The sequence below is a fragment of the Podarcis raffonei genome, chromosome 2 (assembly GCF_027172205.1).
Source record: "Podarcis raffonei isolate rPodRaf1 chromosome 2, rPodRaf1.pri, whole genome shotgun sequence".
Classification (NCBI taxonomy): Eukaryota; Metazoa; Chordata; class Lepidosauria; order Squamata; family Lacertidae; genus Podarcis; species Podarcis raffonei.
The window spans coordinates 56,422,548-56,446,909 of NC_070603.1; the positions used below are offsets into that span (position 1 = coordinate 56,422,548).

Genomic DNA, 24,362 nt, shown 5'->3' on the forward strand with positions numbered 1-24,362 from the left:
GTAAGAAACAATATGATTCAATACGATTGAAGAGCTAGATATAATTTATATTGGTTTTAGTAATAAACAATAGAGGGCGCCTCATCAGTTAATTAAACTTTAGTTTACTGGTGGCAATTAATAAAAGTCCACAGTACTGTTAGTATATTCATGACAAAATGAATTTTGGTGAAATCAGTAAGCATTAGCCATTGTGGATGGCAGATTAAGTGGTTCCCACGTTAATTTTATTTTTGGTGCAAAATAAAGACTGATCGCTTTATTCTGTAGGTAAATTTCAAATATATGTTATCATAAAGGACATTCAGCTGACCCAAAAGTTTAATTGTAGAAGGAGTGTATTTTAAAATAAACTTCTGCATCATGTTTTTGTTCCTTACACAGACCAGCAAAGAAGATAAATTATCTAGCCGTATCCAAAGTATGCTTGGAAACTATGATGAAATGAAGGATTTTATAGGTGACCGGTCCCTCCAGAAGCTTGTTGAAATTCCTAAACCAACAGTACCATCAACAACAGATGAAAAATCAAACCAAAGTTTCTTTGGTGATCAGAGGCACAGTACTGGCTCTCATCAGAGCAGCAAATGGACGCCTGTAGGTCCAGCACCTAGCACTTCTTCCCAGTCGCAGAAGCGTTCCATAGGTTTACAGAGTGGACATGGTGGCCAGCGCAACAGTGGCAATAACACTAGCAGTAGTGGGCAAAGGCATGACCGTGACTCGTATAGCAGTAGTGGGAGCAGCAGTAGCCGTAAAAAAGCCCAGCATGGATCTGAACATTCAAAGTCCCGTTCTTCCAGCCCTGGAAAACCACCTGCTGTTTCTTCTCTGAACTCCAGTCATTCCAGGTCTCATGGAAATGATCATCACAGCAAGGAACATCAGCGCTCCAAATCTCCGCGAGACCCTGATGCCAACTGGGACTCACCCTCCCGTGTCCCTTCCTTTTCTAGTGGTAGTCAGGCTTTCCCTCCTTCGCTTATGTCTAAATCTAACACAATGTTGCAGAAGCCTACTGCCTATGTAAGGCCTATGGATGGTCAGGAGTCCATGGAACCAAAGCTATCTTCTGAACACTACAGTAGCCAGACACACAGCAACAATATGAATGAACTGAAACCTGGTAAAGCACATCTAACAAAGCTGAAAATTCCGTCTCAGCCGCTTGACGTAAGTTGCCTTAAAAAAATTAAAATAAAATAAAGCTCATTTGTGCTTATTCCATAGATAAGAGAGACTGCTTAGAAAAATACTTTTATTGACACCTGAGTTGTATGTAAGGAACACACCTAACTAAAATGCAATAATTTCTTTTAATTTCAATTTCTTTGACAATTGAAGGATTTACAGCTTTCTGATCTGCCATGCTTCTAATAACTGGGCATTTATGCTGGTCTGGCCCGGCACATGTTTTTGCTTGGGTGTTTCAGCTTTAAATAAACACTAATGTGACATTATTATTATTTTGTTTACAACTCAGTTGAGCATCTGCTCTGTCATAGTGGAAGATAAAATTATGCTAAATATTGACTTTTAATAACAGTGTTTTATTAACAAGCGTATAGCAGCCTCATCTACTTCCCAGTCACAAATGACTGGTTGGAATTCATTGCTTCATGAATGGATTTGCACAACAGGACTTTCCCTTCCTTTCCTTCCTCTGCAAGCCCCGCCCCCTCCGGTACCTAAAACTGGAGGGTTTCCAGGCTTTGAGGGAAGTCCAGGAGACTGCAGGGGCAAATGAAGTCCCATTGCACAAGCAAAAGTCCATTCTGCTCACACAGAGACAGTATTGGATACAACCCTCCTACTTGGTCATACTCAGAGTAGAATAATTGAAAACAATGTAATTGAACTATTACAGGTTAATTGGAATAGATGGATTTCAGTGGGTCAACTGTGAATATGACTTGGACATAACACCCCGTTTGAAAAGAAAAAGTGAGAGAATGTGTACTGTCATTGTTGTGCAATGTCTTGCACTTTAAAATATAATTAAAATGCCATCTGATATTTAATTTCAAGTATGAAACAGTATTCATATGGGCATTTAATTCTTCATAGATTACTGTTTCCTTTTTCTTTTTTTGTGCTGGATCTGACAGTGCAAAAAGAAATGGATATGAGAAACTGGGTTCTACCTTCTTTTTCTTCTTTGGCGATCACTCGTAGCCGAGTAAGGTTGTCTTCCATAAACACGGTTTTAACAATGAGTGCGTAAGTGAAGCATTTATGAAACAGGAACGTTAAAATTATATTGCTTAGATTACCATTTTTCTCAGAAATTTAAAAAGTTAACAATAGTTTCCCTCAGCTGCATACATTTTAGGAAACTTTGATGAGAAATACAAAGGTGTGAACAAGTTATGAAAAGATGTTTGTAGAGTCTCTTTTCATCTGCAGTATGAAAGCTGCTCTTTGTACCTTAATACTGAATTTGAATCCCATTTTAAGTAATTTTATAATAATTGAATTTTCTAGAAGTTTTATAACATTGAATTACAAATATGCCAGTTAAGTTCTGATCATTCATTTGTAGGCATCAGCATCCAGTGACATGAGCAGTGTGGATGAAATTCTAAAAGTAAGTTGTTCTCTTATTCTGGCTTTTGAGATTTTCTTGCTTAAATGTGTTGAATTTTTTGAAAAAATCCAAAATCAATTGCCCCCATATATTGCTTAACATTTCATTAAAAACTGATTATCTTTTTTTTCTCTTCTGTACACCATTGGTATCCACCAGTTTGTTCTCTATTTTTAATAATACTTTCGGATTATTTTTCTAAAGTCTTCCTTTGGTAAAGTCTTAGAATATTTTAAAAGAATATTTTCCTGTGTATGCAAATCAGTATGTTACTGTATTTTCTCTTCAGAAATTAAATAAAAAGGTTATTAACCCCCCCCCCCATGATTGAATATGCATAGTGGAAAAGCATATCAATATATTAAATTAGCCATAAAACTGATGGATTAAATAAATAGGTTTTGTTTTCCTTGGAAGGTTTCCTTAAGTCAATCAAATAATTTTTGTGTATCCTGCATGAAAATGACATTGATGTAATTCTGAAAGACTAATCACAGTCAGTCTTGAAAGAAGATTATGTTGTAACTTCCTCTCCACTTTTTCCTTCCATTTCTCTCTGGTAAACCTAAAGCTTTTAGGTTATTTGGTAAATATAGCAGTTTCATTTAAGACTCTTAATACAAATGAAGTAGAATCCCCATGGGTGTTACTATTCTGAAGAGTGACATATACCAGCAGGACAGTGAGGGAGACAATTCATTCTCTCCTTTGAAGACCCCCATTTTTTGGGGGGCGGGGTGATGACGAGTGACGACCCTTGATGGGACCAAGGGAGAATGCAAGGAACGAGCTCTTTTTTCCTGATGGATGCCTTTTATCAGTAGAACAACATTCATTGGATTCCACCCATAGTTGGTTCAATTTATCCCTGTTCACAAGGCTAACAATTATTTTTTAATTCTCTGATCACAAAGTTTTGTTGGGATTGGTCATTGATAGCGTTGTAGTAAAGCAAATACTTTGGCTTGTGCAAGGACAACCCACCCTTTCTCTTTTCCCCTGCAGCCCTGTAAAATCTACTTTGGAGCATTTGGGGAACCTTCCGGTCAATCAGTAGGGGACAGGAGACTGCAGGGGGCAGGAGAAGAGTAAATCTTGTTACATGAATTGGCATCTTTATTTTAATTTAAAACACTTGTAAGCTGTGCTTTTTGGTTTGCATTAAGTTAAAGGTATAATGGTTTCTGGAATCTTTGGTTTGTGTTCCGAACAGGAGATGACCCATATTTGGCCACCGCCATTGACAGCTATTCACACACCTTGCAAAACTGAACCTTCAAAGTTTCCATTCCCAACAAAGGTCAGTGGATAACAGAAAGATCATGATTGCATGCGGCAGTTGGCTGATTCTAAAATAAAGAAGCTACCTTTTGTGGATCAGGATTTTCATAATTTAATTATAATTATTACAGCATTGTTCACTCTTTGTTTTTATTGGCTTCATGTTATATTATTTGCTTGAAACTTCTGCTTTGGCTTTATTTTTCCTTAACTCTGTTTGCCTTTCATATTGAACTTATTATAATTGTGTCCTGTTCTTTCATCTAGAACAAATTTACATACCCTTTTTAACAGGCATGTTATTTCATGCATTCAGAACATTAGGTCATATGAATTGTTCAAATTCTCTTCCTGTCAGGAAGCTCCAGCTATGCTGTTTCCATACACAATACTTTGTGTTCTTTTAGACATCTTAAAATCTGGTGCAGCCACTTCAACAATAGTGATCCTGGGTTGATTTGTGAGGTTTATCAACAGCAATTTGTATTGAGCAGGTGACTTGAGTTGATGCTTAAGAAAACCCTTTTCCTAGGTAAACTCTTGTCTCCTACGAATACCCCAGTAGCTGTCTACAGTATATGCATATTGGAGGCTAGAAATGTACAGAAATTATCAAGCAAGAGGACTTTAAAATTATCCAAAGAAGGCAGGACTTCTTCAAAATGCTCCTGTTTTGTAGCATTTATTTAAAAAAAATGTTGCTGTGCTATTTGCTTTCATTCTTACTCAGTTCAAATATTAGTTTGTGACAGAGTGATCTCTCCATGTTAAGAGAGATCATGTTGTGGGAAAACTCTAATATCCTTTGCTTGAAAGACTTTCTGACAACTCATCAAAAGATTATAGCAGGTATTTTTTTCAGTATCATGTTTTAACATATCCTGAAGAGACAAACATGATAAAATTGTATCATTCTTGGCACATGGTTTCTGGTGCTGCCTAGGGCAAAGGTTTATTACTTACATAAATATGTTATTTCATAAACCTAGTGTTTGTTAGTCCTTAATAGACTCTGTTATTCAACTTCAATTTTTCATATAACTACATGAAGCGCTGGCAGTAGTGAATTTCTCAAAGTCATATTAGACGGTTACCAATGGCAATAGATTAGTTTTATGATTGCATTCTTTCTACTGTTCTTGAAAAGGAAAGTCCAAGGTTCATTGGTTCCATGTAATCAAGCATAAACACAGTATGTAGTACCTACATGATTATGACAAATATGAATCACCTCCAGGCATGGAAACTTCTGTAGAGAGACTATTTAGAAGAAAGTGTGTGTTGTATTACTTTATTTCTTTCATGCTGTTTACTTACCATACTTGATTAACATAGGCATCTGTTGGCACACAGAAGACTAGTACATGTTTGTTAGCTATTTTAAAGTACATTTTAATGTATATTTTTAATTCAAAGAACTCACGATGGATAATAGTTATTCAGTAGAACAACCATAACAAAGTAACAAAAAGCAGAGCATTTTTTTGCATCTTTCAGCTGAACATATGTTACCAATCAGTTACCAAAAGTCTATGCCAGCAGCCAGGTTTTGAGCTGATGTCTAAGTGACAGAAGCATAGAAGCTGAATTGGAAAGGGCAGGGAGTTCTAAAGCTGGGGTGCACAACAGAAAAGGCCTGCCCCCATGATGATGGTAGAATGCTGAAGAGATCCTTTGTGGAAAAGTAATCTGAGCGGGAAAATGCACTCCACACTACTGTAGACACTTGGGACTCAAGTGATAAAGTGTAATCAAGGAATACCCTAGAAGCAGGACCTGCTCTTTTGAAGAGGCCAGCAACCTTCCAAAACAATCCAACAATCCAAAACACCTAATTCCTAGGCCTCAGAACTGTCCAATCATAGCATCTTCATCTTACCTGGATTCTGTTTATTACAGTTGCCTTGAGTGCATCACCCAGCAGCTTCATATATATGTTAGATACTACTTAGGATATAAAGAAACCCTGCAGGACTGCATGGACCAACTTCCTTGGACTCATGCAGAAGTCCAATCCCCCCAAACCACCTTCTGTAATCAACCCTGTGGGTTGGAGTGAAAACACTCTGGTGTTGTGTCTCCTACTCTGTCCCACGTAGTCAGTGGTATCCAAATTTGTTGCAGTTTGTGGCTGAGGGTTCCAGTGGCCTTTCATCTGAACTGGACTTCAGTTGTCTAGTCACTAGTCAGAACAACAGTGCTGGACAACTCTTGGAAAATGTAATGGAGAAAGCAAATCAATTCTTCTTTGTTTCCTTCATATAAATTGTGCCTGTAATTTGTATTTGGCCATTCTGGGACTCACACAGTGTCGGGCTTAAGCTGGTATGGATGAGGTCTTCTTACTCCCCACTAGAAGCTGACAAATCAGACTTAGATAACTCACCGGCATCTTGGTACCCTCTGGACTGCACAACCACTTCTTTGGTGGTGGCAGTTGCACATCTCCCTACTGCAGTTTACTCATCCTTAGGAGAACATCAAATATTGGGAGATGGAATAGGCTGGTGTTACAGCATTAGCTCTCCAGATGTTCCTCTGATTATCTCTTGCTGCTCCTTCACGTCTGGCTGCAGCTGACCTCTGTAGAGAATCCCTAGGCCCAGGACTGATGTGGCTGCCCAGTGTAGATATTTATCTTACATGCAATAGCTGTAAATTGTCATTTGTAGTTGTAAATTGGCATTATATAAATGTTAGCTTGTATAAATGACTGCATGGCATGAGTCATGTAGCACAAAAGTGGTAACCTCAGAATTTGGAAGTGGAAGCTTGATCCAGAAGAAGCCCTAGCCTAATGTGCAAAGTAGGCATTTCCTTTTTCCTTTCCAATAGTCAACTATCATCACTTTAAATTCATATTCAGTGGGTTGCATTTAAAAACATGTTTGGGGGACACCACTGTGTGTGTTCATTAAAAAAAGAAAAAAGGATGAGAAACTTTAGCATGTGATCAGTGCCTTAAACCATAGGAAAGAAGGCATCAGATTTTAGGATTCTCTTGGCTCTAAAGTCTGGGGAAGATTCAGATAGGCTTGGATAACACTTCAAAGGAATTGTTGTAGTTTTTTCTAAAATTTAAATAATCAAGCACAAGCACAACTAAAGCACTTCCTCTTTTAGGAGTCTCTGTTAAACAGATAAGTAACCTTTTTGTATTTTTACAGGAAGCTCAGCAATCTAATTTTGGCACTGGAGAACAAAGTAAGTGTGTGTTTATATTATGTACTGAATTATTTCTCTGTTCTTTTTAAAAAAAGAATTTACAGTAAAATTCTCTTTTGGATGCTTTACTTGAAGAAAAGTTCTATTGATAGTTTTTCTGGTCTTGTGGCTAGGATGCCTGGCTCAATAAAAGACCTGAATCAGAATGTGTTCTCATTTTATCTATTTTTGTGTGTGTGTGCTTACTGTACTAGGAAGGTTTGATTTGAGAATTAGTGCTTGTTATTTTTGTTCCCTTTGAAAGTTGTACCGCATTTTGAGAAATCTTTGCCATTATGCTCTGAATGATTTCATAACTCCTGTTTGTGAGAATTAAGGAAGTTCAGCTGGTTAAGGCACCCTGGAGAATGAGCTTAAAGTAATCTCTAGGTGAGAAGGATAAGTAACAGAACAGCTTCGCTTCTAGCTTACTTGTGTTTCCCTTATTGGGACATAACTCAGAGCAGTCCTTGCCTGTCTCTGTAGCTTGTGTGAGACTGTGCCAATTTCTATTATTCTCTGCCCTTGGAGTGCTTCCATTCTTTAAACAAAGGCCGTTCTTTTTAAGAACTGACTTTCTCCAAAATAATAATTATGACTAGGAATGCAGTCACTGTGAATGAAACGGGACTGCACCATTTAATTCACAACATCTGACTTAATGTCTTCTGTAACTAGGATAACTAATTGATTAAGTTGTAAAAGCATAAGTAGTTATTCATATACTGTGACTCCATTTAGATGGCACAGAGCTGATTGTCAAACCATTAGTTTGGCATTTCGGCACACGTCTGTAAGCTTGCAAACTACTTCCCCTCCTTCCTCACAGGGTTCTATAGTATGAGATAATTGTTGCTTTATTACATGTGAATGACATCTGAATCAGACAGATTGGTTATTTCTAAGATTAACTGGCCTTTATACCAGCAGTTAGAATGGCAGATGATCAGTATTTGATTATTTCCATTTTCGAGCACCGGTTTCAACTCTTCTTGCTGCTCTTCTTGTTTTATTAGAAGAATTTTATTGGAAAAGTGAACTTGAAAAGGTCACTGGGCCCCAACCTAGTATTTGTATCTTGCATCAGAACCTCCAACAAATGTGTGCATTGTTTCCTGATCCATAACAAGTGCATCTTGTTTCCCCTCCCTCTCAAAAAGCACCACTCTGTTTATATGGTCTGTTGTCAGTTGCTTCCATCTGTTCAAGTGATTCCTGAAAATGGTAGGCCTTCTTCTGGTGGCAACACAGTTGCTGCATTGACCAATGAATTGCTAACATTGTCCAATTTCTTCAAACCATTGCATGACTCAAATCCCCAAAGTGTAAACATTTTCTCATTGAGATAGCAAAGAAGCTCAAAAGTTACATTAGGCTGCAGTCCTAACCTTGTTTCCCTAGAAGTAAACCCCATTGATTAAAATAGGATTTACTTCTGAAAAGACATTGTTAGGCTTGTGATGATAGTTACTAGGTCTGAAGCATGTGATATTTTAACTTTAGGAAACATGATAGGATGAGGTATTTTGAAATGTTGCATATTACTTTTCCCTTTGAGAACAAAAGGATCATTGCTCACCTTCTGCAAGCAGGGGTGATAATGAAACTGCTGCTAAGATAACAGCATTACTAGCCAAATCATTAAGTAGCTGTGTGAAATAATAAACAGCACATTTTTTGTCTGGAACAATATGTACTTTATGTTAAGGGAAGAACTTGTTTATATTTGTAAAACAAACAAGTCAAACTATTGAATCACTTCCTAGACTGTGAATTCAGTAGTTGATTTACTGTTAGTCTTTCACTCTCCTTTTTTTTAGAAACCGGGTGAAGACATAGCTAGAGTACAGTAGTAAGTTTAGCATGTAAGTCACAAAAGAAAGGGCTACTGAATACTCTTGCAGTCTGCATCTGAGTCATGCTTGCCTCCATATATATCATTTGGGTGATGTATATGTTTTTGTAACTTAGTGTTCAGCAATTATTTTATCTTTCTCACCTCCAGAAAGATACAATTCTTCATCAAAAACATCTAATGTCCACCAGTCTAAATCGTAAGTATGTCCTATAATTTTCTTTGCAATATTTACAGTAATATTCTGAAAATATATATGATGGAAATGGCCATATTGATTCATAGAGATGGAACTGCTACAGACAGAAAATCTATATAGTTGCATAGTACATCTGTTTACTTTTAATATGCTCACTTTCAATATATGTTTATGAGTGATGGGATTTCTTAATCAGGTTAGTAATTCAACATGAAATCTTGAGTGCTGCTTCTTGATTATTTACTGCACATTTACTTTCACTTGAACTTTATATACCCAGGTGCACTTAATTCTCAGTACTTCACAGCCATAAAAGAACGTGGTTTACACTTGACGAAGGGGGACTATTATGGTCAAGGCTACACAATTTTTGCTTAGCTTGAGTAGCAAAGCCTAACTTTGTGATCTCCAGGCCCTCCCCATCTGTCCTTTGTTCATGACATTGCTTTGTTCAATGTCAAAGACCATCTCCTCCAATCCTGCTCATCTAATCCAGCTATGGCTAACCAGAAGCCTGTGGGAAACAAATAGGATCTGAGCACAAGAACACTCTTCTTCCTATGGTTTCCAACAACTGGTATTCAGAAGCATTACTCCGTTGAGCTATGGAGGCCTAGCATAGATGGCATATTGAGTATTCCCACAATTGCACTGGGATTTGAAAACAGTTAGATCACCTTGGCAGCCCAGAACAATTGTGCAGTCAGTCTGTCCCCAATTTTGCTCCAAACCTGAAGCTGAGGGAGAACATAGAATTGATTGGGCACTGGGCTGTTGAGATATACTAAGGACTTTGGTATCCCAGCACCAAAAGGATAACCCCAGTCTTCTTCTGAAAGATCACCTCAATTTTTGTCTTGTGCTTCTAAGCTTGAGGATGAACCCCAGTTCCTCTCTAGTTCTAAGCTGGGACCTCTATTGTCATGTTTGCTCAGAGGGTGATGAAAAGCATGCTGAGCAGAATGTCAGACCTCCTAACTGACCTTCAGAAGTATTGAGAGTTAGCACATCTCCCTCCCCTGAATTTATTCAGCAACTTAACTTGGGAAATAATGTATAATAGTTAGTTTTTCTTGGTAATACTATCCATGTACCCAGCACTATGCAGGGAATAAGAGGGCAAGTCCTTGCTCAAGGAGCTTACAATCTAGAAAAATCCTGTATTCGAAATAAACATAGAGATGGCATATTTGGCCTTAATAAAACGGACCTCATTTTCTTGCAACTGCAAATTCATTTCATTAAATAATAAGCAATCAGCATTTTTGGAGAGAATCACCTGGAGTGCCCAACTTTCTCCTAGTGCCCCCTTGGTAATCCCACTGCCCTTTAGGGGGCAGTACCGTCCAGTTTGGGAACCAATACCTTAGATGAACATCATTCAGCTGCATGAATAGTTGTAAACTAGATATAGCAAGCTAACATTGCCAAGCAACTTTTATTTTACTGCAGAACTACCCAGAAGGTTGAATAATTTAAACCATATTTCTGTTCCCCCCCCAGGTGTGAATCAAACCAGACAAAGTAAGATGCTATGTTTGTTACTGATGTCAAGTGTTGCTTTTAAATTCTTGCTAATGCAAGAATTTTATTCGTATTTCGTTATATGCAGAATGTTAATTCACAGCCCAGCTCTTGGAGAGTTCATAGTAAAGCATGAAAGAGTTCAAGTTAATATCCTTGAATTATGTTTTAAAAATATAGCAGTGATTCTTAAGCAAATGGTAAAACTAAAAATGACTTACCATTAATTTATGCCAGAATTTATGAAGCCTACTCTGTATTTAGTTTCCCTGTCTCCTACTTTTTTGGTGTTGTGTGGTCACGCACAGTCTATGCTCTTAAAAGTTTAGTCTTAGCTTTTTTCAAAGTACATTTTGTCTGTGATGTACTGGCCTTTGCACTTGATGACTGCATTTTCAGTATAGTATTAATGGGTGGTGGTGGTTGCAGCAGCAGCATTGCACTGGTGCCTATGAATTCCCTAACCTTGTTAATTGGGATAGGATTCTGCTTAATTCAGGCCCACAGCGCTCTCCTTCTTCTCTGCCTATATGTGACTTGCATGGTGCCCCACTCAGTGTTCCTACAGTGATTCAATGTCTTGTGTGTTTTCCTTGTTCCATCAGGACAACTATGCTACTTAATATAACAGCTCTTTTGAGCCTATCTGCTCATTGCATTTTGTCACCCACCACAAAGATGTTAAGTGTCTTAATTTCTTCTGTTGCCCTTGTAATGGTTGCCATTTCAGGATTTTCAGTATGCTTCTTCAACGGAGCGTCAATCCATTATGTAAAGGGAGGACAATTAATGGCAATCATCACAAATTAGGTTAAATTGTTAGGATAGTACGGTATTATTTGGTAAAAAACCACACACCAAACCATTCCTTTTTCTGTTTGTTCCTAGCGTCCTTATAAATGACTTGAAAATCAGCAGCAGCGAAGACAGTGATGTCGAGCAGGTGATTTTTGTGTTTTTTTAAAAAAAAAATCTGTCCTGCCTTTCTACCAAGCTACACAGGGGAGCTGACAGCACCATCAAAATAAGTAATACAAAGCACAACATTTAAAAAGGCAAAAATTAAAAATGAATAGAAACAAGCAGCTAATACACTGTTTTAAAATAGTGTGGGAATTTGAACCCTGGGCTCCCAGTTCCTAGTCCAGTTCTCTGGACAACTACATCATGCTGGCTCTCAGTTTTGAGAGTGTAGGAAGGGCTGGCTGGGCTGCTTTGCAAGTGAAAGGGAGAAAAATACTTGCAAATGAACATGCCAATTGACATTCAAAACCTGTCAAACAACATTTGAAATAGTATAACCCTGCTAGGATGGCTGATGGCTCTCATATTATGTTTGTCCATAGGTTGCTTGTAAACTTTGGCCAATTATGCAATATTTTCCCTAGTTTTCATTCTTATAGATGGATAATGTTCATGTCAGTGAAAGACAGCAAAATATGTTTTTCCAGTACCCTTGTTGAGTGTGTTATACCTGTTACAAGGACACTAATTCTAGTTTGGATCCTTTATTTCAATTATAGGATTCTGATAAGACTGTGCCAAGAGGTACACCTGGAAGGTAAATATTGGTTGATACACCTGGCATTATAAAGCTATGTTGAACTGGTAGTGCTGTAAGAATTTAACTGTGGGGAATTAAGATATCTGTTTAAAGCAAGAGCCAATTATGATTTCATCTTCAATTGAATTGCCATGGGTCTTCAACTGGTTGGGTTAAACATTAAAATATTTCTTAATAGCCTTATGCATAAATTATTTTATCCATAGTTTGAAAGTAACTATGGATAAAATCCTATAGCTTCCTTTGATTTTTGTTCTACCTTTGTCCCCCAGTAATTCTGAACCTTCCCAGCATACAAGTGAAGGAGCCGATAATTCTAGAGATGACTCAAGCAGCCATAGCGGATCGGAGAGCAGTTCTGGTTCCGACTCTGAAAGTGAAAGTAGTTCAAGTGACAGTGAGGCAAATGAGCCATCCCAGAGTGCGTCTCCTGAGGTACGATTTTTTTCCTCCCTTGCATGTGGTCTTCATATTTCCCATATGTGTCCATAGCACAGCAGTAACGTGACAAAAGGGGAAATATGAATGTTGGAGACTATGCTCTGTTTATATCCAGCTTATTAATGTTCATTGATCTTCTTTCATTTTAGAAGCAATCATATCCAAGAATTAAGGTGGAACAGGACTTCCTATGTGTTCAGAAGTATACATAGAAACACAATCCAGCATGGCCTCTGAGCTTCTGGGACTTGTGGAATGCTTAGTGCATTGTCTATAGGGAGATCATCTGAGTTCACACTGAACGCCTGTTCTTGTTTCCACCTTGCTGGCCTATCACAATGAAGCAAATCACCATTGTTTTCTGTGAGCAGTTTCTTGCTTCCGTCCTTGGGAATGGGACAAAAAGGGGCCAAGTGGACCAGAAGTTAGGCAGGCTGTGAATCATTTAATACAAATTAAAAATGATGATGATGATGATGATTTAGTCTGCAGTCAAGACCTGGAATATTACATTGGCAATTTGGAGAGAAATGTAAGGCAAAGGGCTCATGCCTAGCAGCTTAAAACTATATTGGAGAGGGGGATTAGTGTTGGGGAGCATGTGTGCCATGAGGTTAAAAAATTCCCTTCACTGACATATGCAGGTGTGTTTCAAGCAGAAGGAGATGAAAATATGAATTTCCCATTTCCCACTCTCTAGGCACCACTACCACCTATAGAGCAATAAAACTGTCAGCCAGCCAGAACATGGCTTCTGCTCTATGCTGGCTGGGGCCTCCATAGTATTCCTATTTAAGGCTCCTGCTAATGTGGTTCCCAGGGAGTGGGATATCTTTTTAACATTTTGCTGCAGGGCCTACTTGTTTGTTTTACAGTTAACTAAGTCAGCCATGCAGCTTGACAATAATCTGCTGCCCTGAGCAGGGGAGCAATTGATCCCAGATGAGTAGATAAGTGGCACGCTGCCCCCGCTGCAATTTGATGAAGAAAACCTAGCACCTTGTGGCAGCCCCCCTCTCCTGTTGTGACATGGCTAGGCTGGAGAGACTACATACTTAAATCAGTTTCCTCAATTTTCTATAGCAACAGAGGAGTAAACTGCATAATGGATGGCCATGTTCCAAATTTGCAAGCTTGGAATAAAATGTTTATTATTTATTCTTTGGTTCAGCTTGTTAGCCACTCGGGAAATGGAGGGAATGTAGGTATTGACTTTTAAGATTCCCTGTTTTCTTTCTTTAGCCGGAACCACCTCCAACGAACAAGTGGCAGCTGGACAACTGGCTGAACAAGGTGAATCCGCATAAAGTATCACCAGCTTCTTCTGTGGACAGTAACATCCCATCAACACAAGGCTACAAAAATGAGGGTAGAGATCAGAGCACAGGGGGTGGATATGCAGATCAGAGTGGATCTAAAGAATCAATTTCTTCCACTCCTGGGAGAGATTCAAAAACCAGCCAGAAAGGATCAGAGAGCAATCGGGGCAGACAAAAGTCACCTGCTCAGAGTGACAGCATGACCCAAAGGAGGACTGTAGGTAAAAAACAGCCCAAAAAGACAGACAAACCATCTGTGGAAGAGCCCAGAGGGGGGCTGAAAATAGAAAGTGAAACTCCAGTGGACATGACAACAAATATACCCTCTAACAGACACAAGGCAGCCACAAAAGGCTCTAGAAAGCCCAACATAAAGAAGGAGCCCAAATCTTCACCTCGGCCTACAACCGAGAAAAAGAAGTGCAAGGTTGCAAACAAGTCCTCCCAGAAATCCAAGGAATTCATAGAAACAGATACCTCATCCTCTGATTCTGATGAGAATGAAAGCTTGCCTCCTTCATCACAAACCCCCAAATATTCTGAGAGCAATAGGACTCCTGTTAAACCCTCCATGGAGGAGGATGACAGCTTTTTACGGCAACGAATGTTCTCTCCTATGGAAGAGAAGGAACTCCTTTCACCCCTCAGTGATCCTGATGAAAGGTATCCCCTTATTGTGAAGATTGACTTGAGCCTCTTAACCAGAATACCAGGGAAGCCTTACAAAGACACAGACCCATCAAAAGTTGAGAGGAAGAATGTGTCCGAGAAGCATCCAAGGGAGCCCCAGAAAACATCCTCCGAGAAAGGTTCCACCAAGGGCAAGCGGAAGCATAAGTTATGTCAGGTCAGTTTTCAGTATGTCGTTTTAGTGTCATCTAAATGGAGGGTTAAGGGAGTAGTCTTTCAAAACCTAGTATCCTCTGTGCAATCAAAGTTGTGTAGGAAAATGTAATGAACTGATTTAGCATTTTTAATTTTAGTTTTAAGGTCACTTCCATGAAGAAAAGAAAAAAGTTAAACAAAAGAATAAGAAAACATTATAATTCAGTTGCAATATTTGCATATTGCTGTAAACTAGCAGTAGGTGTAACTCATACCCCAACCAGCATGGCCAGTAGTCAGGATTGATTGGAACTGAAGTCCAGCAATATCTGGCTTTCCCTGTTGTTTAACCATAATTAAAAGTTTGCCAGGAGCATGCATATGGCTTCTGCTTTGTTCTTTTTAGTGGGAGCTACAAACCATAGTCCTTGACTTAGTGTTTCATCTTGTGAAGCCAAGCTTTGTTCTTGATTTATTATGATCTCCTTGTTTGGATGTAATACTGAGGAAATGATCCAAACCACTAAATATGTTTACTATAGTATGCAAACTGGGCCATTGCAATGTGATTTTTGCATTTAAGTTCACCTCAAATTTCTGTGGTTGGTTATAAATGTTGCCAGTAGTGCTTCAGTCAGTAAGTAGTCTGACTAAAATGTATTTGCTTGATCTTTAATGTGAATGGAGCAAGATCTCCATTAGCCAATAATCTATGTGCTAAACTGGAAGCTAATCGGTTTAGAAGGTAGTGAAATATGGCAAACTACACCCCATACATAGTTTATAGATACATGCTGAGAAGATTTAATTGTTACATGTAGTCCTGTGTTGGTAAGAAAATGGGCTTGTGTGATCTTATCCATTTCTTGCATTATAGAGTTTTGCAACTTTATGGCATCATGCCAGTAGATGCCCTGTTTACATGGATAAAAGTGTCCGCCTGAAAGTTACGCAAAGGAGCCTTAATCACACTTGTAGGCTCGGGTTGAAAATTTATTTGGTGATTCTTCTTTTGTGAATGTTTAGCAGACCCAAGATAAGACTTCGGAAGTTTGTCAGTGTGCAGTGGCTATAGTAAAGCAGCTACACAACCAATGAGTTTGTGGTGTCTTAAGAAAGTTATACATGTTAAAAACTATGCTGTATTTGGAACAAATATATGGCCATCTGTTTGGAATTAATGGCATGCATTTCAACCATTCCCTCTTGATAGTTGATCCACAGCTAAGCTAGCTATTGTTCCGAGGGCTCAAAGTGTCTTAAAAGTTGGGAAGGAAAAAGCAGCACAGTAAGGATTGAGAGGCTTGGGTGAAATCCAGTGGCATCTGTCCAACAGCAGAGCAGGCACTGTTGGCAGAAGAAGTTCCAGATTCTCCTTCCCTACATCTTCTGCATCCCTCCATAATCTTTTCCAGGGGGTTGGGGGATCCTGTGGAGCAAATTGGGAGGGACCTGGGGGAAGGCTGCAGGAGTAATGGGAAGTCCCGCCAAATAAGTGAATGACCACTGTGCAGTGATGCCTATGGTCAGTGTAAGAAACTCAGGTGTATTAGCTAGGCACCAAATGGTGTCTTAAATCTAGCTTGCTGTCACTGCAGTGGAATGTCTATTCGCCAGTGAGTTGGACTAGATGACTCTAGGGGTCCCTTTCAATGCTACGATTCTATGATCTCAACTGCATTGCTTGACTGTAGCCTGTCCTTACAACAATTCACTTGTCCCAGTATGCAAGAAGGAGAAACACATGCAGTAGAAATGGAAATGATATTAACTGTGAACTAAGGCAGATGTTTTTTAACTGTGGTCGCCAACCTGGTGCCCAGGAATATCCTTGTAGGTGTAATTGGACCCATGCCAGTAGCAAAGCACACCTGGGGAATATTGAACACTGGCTATTGCCAGTTGTTTGTTCTGACTGTCTTCCCGCAATTTAAGTACACTTAGTTCTTTTGCCTTTAATTTTAAAAGTGGGGCAAAATATTACCTGAATGAGTGCGCAAAGTGTTCACACTCCACTTCTCATATATATGAATTCTAACAGTAAAATCCCCCCCCCATTTTTCTTGTGTAAAAGGCTTCATTAAATAATTCTAGTTATTCTTGTTATTGTGACTGTTGGTGGGGCACACTAAATTTAAACTGGATCAGTTGTGTCACAGCTGTTGCCAAAATCCTCTCAGCAACTATATGCACAATCTTGCATTAAAGGGTAATTAGGATTAATAAGATTTTTATAGAGTGTTTAAGGCACGTCTCGAAAATTCTCAAAATCAGGAATTTACAAACTGACTGGCATCATTCCTTTCTGTTAGTCATTTGTGAAGCCCAGTCTAACAGCAATACTATTATATGTATGTATTTTTAAAAGCCATGTTTTATCACAAAATGACGTTAATAGACGCATCATATGTCAGAGTAATAAGCCAAGGTATAAACAAAGGAGGCAGGAGAACATTGCTGCATTCCAGTTCAAACACTTACTAACTTCCAACTGTTCCTCACTACAAAAGATTCTTCGTAGTCTTCTAAGACTACATGGGACTAAGCACCAGTGCAGGCCAGAAACAGCAAGAGAGAGAGAGATGTTGAAATCATCAAGCTCAGCCCCAAAGGGATCGCTGCTATTTCCCAATACTTTATGATGTGGCCATCTTCCTATATCTCTACACCTTAATAATTTGTTGCAAACAACAGTAATTCAGACAACAGTAATTTTTAAAGTGGGGGAGGGGACTAGAACTAGTGTCACATAACCAGCCTGCCAAGCCTTTTTTCACTGGCCCACCAGATACCCTCCACTTTTTCGCGGTGGTGGTGGTGGTGGTTACAAAACAGAACATACATGCTGCAGTGTTCCCAGAAACTCTTCTTTCTCCTGTCTCCCTGTATTCTGTCTTTGCCAGTGTTTCCAGAGCCCTCAACTCACATTGGACCAATTCTTGGCTAGCATTCCCTTTGCCTTCAGGGAGTACTCAGCTTTCATTGCCCATGCTCGGAGGTGACTGGGAATTACCAGAGGTTCCACCAGTCTCCTACAAGTTTCATGAACGGCAAACAGCAGAGATCTTAAGAGTAATTTAAATCAATTAAGAGCCAGTGGGGCAAGTTAGGCCAGATAGCAAATTAGCAGGCACATCCCTCTTACGGTGGCTGTGTTTGCATGACCAAATCCTGGGTTAATAAGTCAGGACATGTATGAGCTTGGTGCATTGGCAATTTCTCTCTTTTCTTGCCTCTTGACTTCTTCCTTCAGACAAGCAGTTAATCATAGTTTTCAATTTTATGTGAACTGAGAACCATGGTTAATGGGATCCAAATAAACAGGATTCAAAAGCCAACTTTAAACCAGCTCATGCATATTCTGACTTATTTTCCAGTTTTGCATGCCAGACTTGAAATCTATATATATTACATATATTTGAAGACTTGTAGTGCTGCATCACAACCCTTTATTTGCATGAAGTCAAATAATAACCCCTATGGGACGATTTGCATGAAATCACAATCCTGGATTTGCATGAAATCAGGATAGAAGAAAGGAGCAAAAAAGAAAGCAGAAGATGGACACACAGGAAAATGGAAGCTTTAACAACAGCAGAGGTTTGAGTAAAGCAGAGATGGAACCAAACTGAGGGGGGAAAGTGGTGATTTTAAACAGTGGCAGAGATTTGAGTAGAGTGGCAGTTTGAAACGTTTTGAGTACAGTGAAAATGAAACTGGGAAAGGTTCTGTTGCATTAACTTTTTGGTGTTTTCTTCTCTATTTTCCTTATCTGCTATTTCTCCATGTTAAAACTATTAGGAGTTGGGGTTTTCTTAAACACCTCAGTGTGCCCTTCTTCCTGATTTACTTAAACCTCTGATGTTGTTTAAAACTTCATTTCAGTGACCCTCTATTCCTGCTTTACTTTAAATTTCTGCCGTTGTTTGAGTACAGCGAGAAGAGAGAAGCAATGAGGGGGGAGGAATGGCTGCTTTAACCTTCTTCCTCTTCCATTCCTTGGCTGCCTGATGTGATATAGATCCCTCAAATATTCCACAGTACCTTCCCACAAAGCATTTCACCCTTGGTACCGCATGTTGCCTTATTGAAGTTCCATATTCAATATAGTAATTTAGAAGATACGCCAATATTTGGACAACATCCTTCAACTGAATTTAACTTTCCCTCACTAAACAAGCTGACAGGCTAGTTCCTTACGATTCTGTTAATCTAAAAGATGCAGTAGCATGTATCATTATGGGATGTGTGCTCCAAGGGAGCTGCAGAATAGGAGAAGAAGGCATGGATATTGAGTGATCTGTGTTCAAGAGAGAGCTGAAAAAGTGGGAAGAGTAAAGGGAAAAAAGGAGGGAATGTGAAAATGGGGTGGCAAAAAGGAGGTAATAGGAAGCATAGGCATGGGGTTAAAGGTGAAAGCAAGGAAATGAAGGGTTCTGCAAAATACGAGGGGAAGGGGAAGCTCTAGGCTCTTAATGGGGGGGGGAATGGCAGGGGCTTGGTAAGCGGAGTGAGCAGGGGCACAGTACCTAGTACATTTATATTATTTCATTTATATTTTTACCATATTAATGAACACCCTTAAAAAGTAATTTAATGTTTCATTTTTTTCTGCTATGAAAGGTTTAACATGTGCATTTACAAGGAGCAGTTTACAAATAGTAAATGTGTATTTTGCTAAACATTAAAGTAAGTCTTTAAATTGCACATTTCTTAGCATAGTAAATAGGAATAAATTTTCGCTGGTGAGATCCAGTATAGAGACTCTTGTGTCAGCATGACAAGACCAGTTGCTGTTTTGACAGTCTATAGTGGGAGTAAACTGAGCTGTCACATTTTTGCATGCATGAAGCTATTAAAGCCACACTTAGATCTCCTTGTATTGCAGGAGTATGACATCTACAATACTTCAGCCTTATGTTCATTTTGTCAGTAAGGTTTATTGACATTATCTTGTACTGTTCCTGCAGGGAATGTTTTTATTACTTGCTGTATTATTATCTTAATCCTGTAAGTGGCTTGTTAAATCATTGTGGTGGTCTGTGAAAGATAGCTGCACTTATTTAATGTGAGATCATCAAACTTTGTGGTTGTTTCATTTTAGAATGCAGAGGAAAGCCGAGGCGTTGAAAGCAAGAAAACTAAACTAGAAGAAAAGGCTCCTTCAGCGCACAAAACTTCCAGTAACAGAGAGTGAGTGCCTGTTTACACTATGTAAGATCCGAAATGCATGAAGCAGAAGGTTTGCTCAGAGCACACAGTTTTAAAAGCGGTCCATTTGCACACAAAGTTCCAGTTTTTGTTTGATCAGTTACCCCTGCAGAATTGTCAGATTGCTTTCTTTAAAAGAAATCTCAATTTTGGGTTGACACAGCACTTCTTCAAAGGTAAAGTTAGGGGGGAAATGTATACCTGCTTTTAGCAAGTATTTCTTATAAAAAAGCTGCCATGTCAAATGTCCCACCACACATACAACATTTGGTAGTTTAAATTGCAATTTGTCCATTCTGAAGAGACAGCTTATAAGAGCTCCAATTTTTTTGTAAGTGGGCACCTTTCTGGATCATAGTTCGTTATCTCTACCTTTTTAGATCAGGGGTCACCATCCTTTTTCAAACAGTGGGCATATTTGAATTCTGAGAATGCTTTGGGCACCTGTCCCAAAATGGCCGTGGGCCACTGTTTGACCACCGTTGCTGTAAAGCGGGGGCGGGGGGCACCTGTAGCCCTCCAAATGTTGCTGCACTACAACCCCCATCATCTCTAACCATTTGCATCAAACAACATCTGGGGACAGGGGTGTCACAAGCTCCGATTGGTTGGTTTTTCTGTTTAATGTTGTACTTTTAGAGCTGCCATATTTTCTTCATTCTTACATGGGATATTTTTGCTAGTGGCACTTGAAGCATGGAATAGGTTTCCATAGGTTCATGGTTGCAGTAACTTGCATTGGTTAATATTTTTTTCCCTTCCCTGTGGGGCAGATCATCAAAGCAGAGTGCTGTTAAGGAGAAGGATCTTCTTCCGTCTCCAGCCACAACCCCAGCCACCCAGAAAGATTCCAAGCAAGAGCATGGGTCCCGGAAGAGAACCGTCAGTCAGTCATCTTCCTTGAAATCGAGCAGTAACAATAACAAGGAGAGTAGCAGCAGCAAAGGTAGCTCTTCTAAACAAAAGAAGACTGAAGGGAAGGCCTCAAGTAATACCAAGGAAGCAAAGGTAAAAAGATTATACTTCCATCATAGTTTTCCATTGTCCATAAGCTTTCGTTTGCACTTTTTGTAAAACCAAGCAAATAAGCCCTCTTCAAAAGAAACCCTTACATGTTGAACAAAAAATGGGAGCAGGGCTGCATTGACTGACCTGACATACGCATGCTAGCTTGGCCTGCCCTCTTGTCCATGCCTACATCACAAACGTTTGCAAGGAGGTAACCTTCCTGTGTACTCTTGTACCAGCAAAGGCATCCATGTAATCTGGAACCAGTAGAATTTCAGGTTGCATGGATGCCTTTGTTAGTACAGCTGTAAGCACAAAGGGTTCCTCTTTGCAGACATTCATGCTATATGCTTTTAGATGTCAGAGGGAGGGGCTTGTTTTCCACTCAGACATTGTAGGAGTATTTGACTGTTTTGTCTGGCTAAGGCTAGAATTTCACAGCTTTTGAGTTCTCTAATTGAGACACGACAGCTTGGAGTTTATAAGATACCTGTTAGAGCAGGGTGGTCCAATGTGTGGCCCAGGGGTGTATATGATCCGCAATGCCTTTTGGTGTTCCCCCGGCAACATTTGATGTCCCCTGCAAAGGAGAAGGTGTGAGGGCTCTGACAGGGTTTTTAGAGTCTTCTCATCTCCTTTCTAAATCCTAGTTAGTGCTTTCTCAGCTTTGGGAATGAGGTAGGAGGACTCTAGGACCCTGCCAGAGCCTCACAGCTCCTTCCCAAAGTGCAGCGCCCTTTTACTGGGATTTGGGAAGGCTGCACAAGGGCTGGTTGGGCAGGGGGTTCAGATTTTGGCCTTGTTTCCCCGCACCGCACGTAACAAGGCAGTGTGCAGCCCGTGGATTGTATGCTGAAGTAAACTTGATATGAAAAGTTGTATCACCCTGTGTTAGAGGAACCTTTGTGGACATGAGCACACCTTTAAGTAGACAACAAAGTTGATATGTTGCATGCCGGTAGTTCCTAGACTGCAAATGTTTCTCTGAATTAGAGATTTTCTGTTCATCAGTGGTCAGTGTTTCATTAATAGGAACGTAGTAGTAGATAAACTAGTAAGTGAAAGTAAATTTGCTTATGCCTCAAGCAAAACTAGAGCCTTGTAGAAACTAGGACAATGGGAGGACCTCAGAAAGTAAACAAGTGGCTAAATATTTCACCAAGGAATGTAGCTGCAAAAGTCTTGATTTTTTGAGCCAAGTAGAGTTGGACTAAACAGTGCTTTCACGGGGGAAATTCCAAAGAGCTTGTGTATGTGGCAGGAGTTGGTTTTTAATAGATTTTTTGGCACCCTTCTTTTAAGCCTACACTGAGTCATGTCTGGACCAATTTAAAATTAGGGTAATTAGTATCCCCTCATAGTTCTGCTGGGTTTTAATAATTCTCCTGCTAGGGTAGCATTGATGTGTTCTATTAAGCATTAGCCTAGTTGGCAGAGTTTCATTATTGAAGCAGAATTTGGTTTATCTGTTTTGTAAACAGATTTAACATACAGATGATGATTGAAAGAAAAACTAAAGTTGAATAGAAAGAAGACTGTAGACTCCCTTCATATATTAAAAGGGCAGTGTGATGCTTCTTGCTCTCCATGTCCCCTGTGAACCCGGTTCCAGGTGAACCCTTAGGAGTCTCACACTAGAGGGTTTTTCTTTTTTCTGTCACCATGCTTCTCTGTTTCCTTGGTTTATCAGTGCCATTGGCGTAATTAACACTAGAGATCCTTTGTAAACCCCCTGCCTTGGTTTTTCCCCTCTCATGGAGGAAGTACAAGCCAGTTAAACTTGTGTTGTATGAAGCTCCTTCCCTTCCTTTTACACCTTCTAACTCTCATTTTCCTTGTGACTTCACGCAGACTCGCAGGTTCAAGTGCACACACAAGGTTTCTCTCTCTCTGTTTCATTCCTTGTAACCTTTTGATTTGCGTGCTTTCACACTCCATACCTTTCTCTGCCTCTAGCTGTTTTTCTCTATATTTCTCACTTACATGCTCTCTCCCCGCTGCTTCTCTCAGCAGCCAATCAGCCCATTCCCCCCCTTCCTTTTCCCTCTCTCTGTGCCTACAAGCACACACAGTTGTTTGTTCTGCTGGGTTTCCTTCTTTTTGCTTCCACTTCCCTCCAGAGTCTCTCGCTGTTGGTGAGCTTTAGGACCCACCCCACTGGCTGCTTGTGGCTCTTTAATCCTGACAGGGTGGGACAGGTCAGCGCCCTCAAAGCCCTTGACACCCCCCAGCCTCCCAGCTGGGCCCCTCCCTTCCCGGGCAGATTGACAGCTAGAAAGACTGCTTCTCTGCTGCCGCCTCTACTCACAAGCACAAAAGTACGGGAGGAACAGAGAGGTGCTAAAAGCCCTAGGAGCAGGGTTGGCACATTGCACCTCTGCCTCACTGTGATGTATTTTAAGTTCAAGTTCAATAGGGGAAACAGCTGTTGGAGGGTTGGAAGAAGGAGCGAGACATAACAGTGATTACGGAGAACTGTTGGGGACGTGGGAGCAGTAATAAGAATGGTGGGCATCTGAAAAGTTTGCTGTAGTTATTAGATTTCAGAACTTTGGCCACCCTGGAACTTGTAGCTTTCTTTGGAAAAAAGTATTGCACTTCGTCTGGAAAGTAGAATATCTTTGGTTGTATGCTGCACTGTTACATAATGGCAATATTCAGCCGTTGCTGAGGCACCTGACTGTAATTTGATCCTTCCTGCATAGTTCCACTGCAGCATAGTTTGGAACAGCACTGAGAACGAGACCTAACAAAGCTGTATATATGTGAGCATTAGAAAATGCCTAATAAATTGTATTAATTAATTATATGCAAACAATAACAATTGGGTTCCTAATAGAAAGGTGCCCGTGTTGTGTTTTGAATCTGTTGGAGTCCATATGGCAACATCTTGTGTCGGTCAAGCTGTATATGTGGTAAACATGAATGACGGTACACATCTGGATTGCATTTAGCCAGCCTGAGCTCAGCAAGTGAAGCACAAGCAGTGAATATTTGTTCGCCAAAAATCAGTGTTTTAACTAATTGTGGTCTGTCTTCTTTCAAGGAGAAGCTTTTAAATAATTCTGCAAACTGCCCTTCTGCCTCCACCATGACTACAGATAACTCGAAGTCCCGGAGAGCAAAGCTAGTGTTTGATGACAGGTGAGAACAGATAGAAGTCAGGCAGTTGGTCTCTATGTTACCAAGAATGTGTGATGAATATTTATACTGACATCTGTGTGTCGTCCATTTTAGTCTTTTTGCTCTGTCTTTGTGACATGATAGTTTGGGTACCTTTGCACTCATCTGTTGCAAGGAGTTACAGCTGCCAGGAGTGAAATGCAGCATGATGCTGTCTATTT

The 24,362-nt window shown here is 39.8% G+C and overlaps 1 protein-coding gene across 5 annotated transcripts in view; it reads left to right on the top strand.

Moving 5' to 3' along the window:
• AFF4 (ALF transcription elongation factor 4) overlaps nucleotides 1–24,362 on the top strand; it is a 52,488-nt gene that overhangs the window by 17,770 nt on the left and 10,356 nt on the right. For all 5 annotated transcript variants that reach the window (XM_053376718.1, XM_053376721.1, XM_053376719.1 and 2 more), the window contains 13 exons: nucleotides 385–1,173; nucleotides 2,543–2,587; nucleotides 3,801–3,887; nucleotides 7,036–7,072; nucleotides 9,078–9,126; nucleotides 10,630–10,650; nucleotides 11,539–11,593; nucleotides 12,174–12,211; nucleotides 12,487–12,649; nucleotides 13,898–14,821; nucleotides 19,904–19,992; nucleotides 20,784–21,018; nucleotides 24,065–24,162. In XM_053376718.1, coding sequence (XP_053232693.1) covers nucleotides 385–1,173; nucleotides 2,543–2,587; nucleotides 3,801–3,887; nucleotides 7,036–7,072; nucleotides 9,078–9,126; nucleotides 10,630–10,650; nucleotides 11,539–11,593; nucleotides 12,174–12,211; nucleotides 12,487–12,649; nucleotides 13,898–14,821; nucleotides 19,904–19,992; nucleotides 20,784–21,018; nucleotides 24,065–24,162 — 2,630 coding nt within the window. The remainder of the gene's footprint in view (nucleotides 1–384; nucleotides 1,174–2,542; nucleotides 2,588–3,800; nucleotides 3,888–7,035; nucleotides 7,073–9,077; nucleotides 9,127–10,629; nucleotides 10,651–11,538; nucleotides 11,594–12,173; nucleotides 12,212–12,486; nucleotides 12,650–13,897; nucleotides 14,822–19,903; nucleotides 19,993–20,783; nucleotides 21,019–24,064; nucleotides 24,163–24,362) is intronic.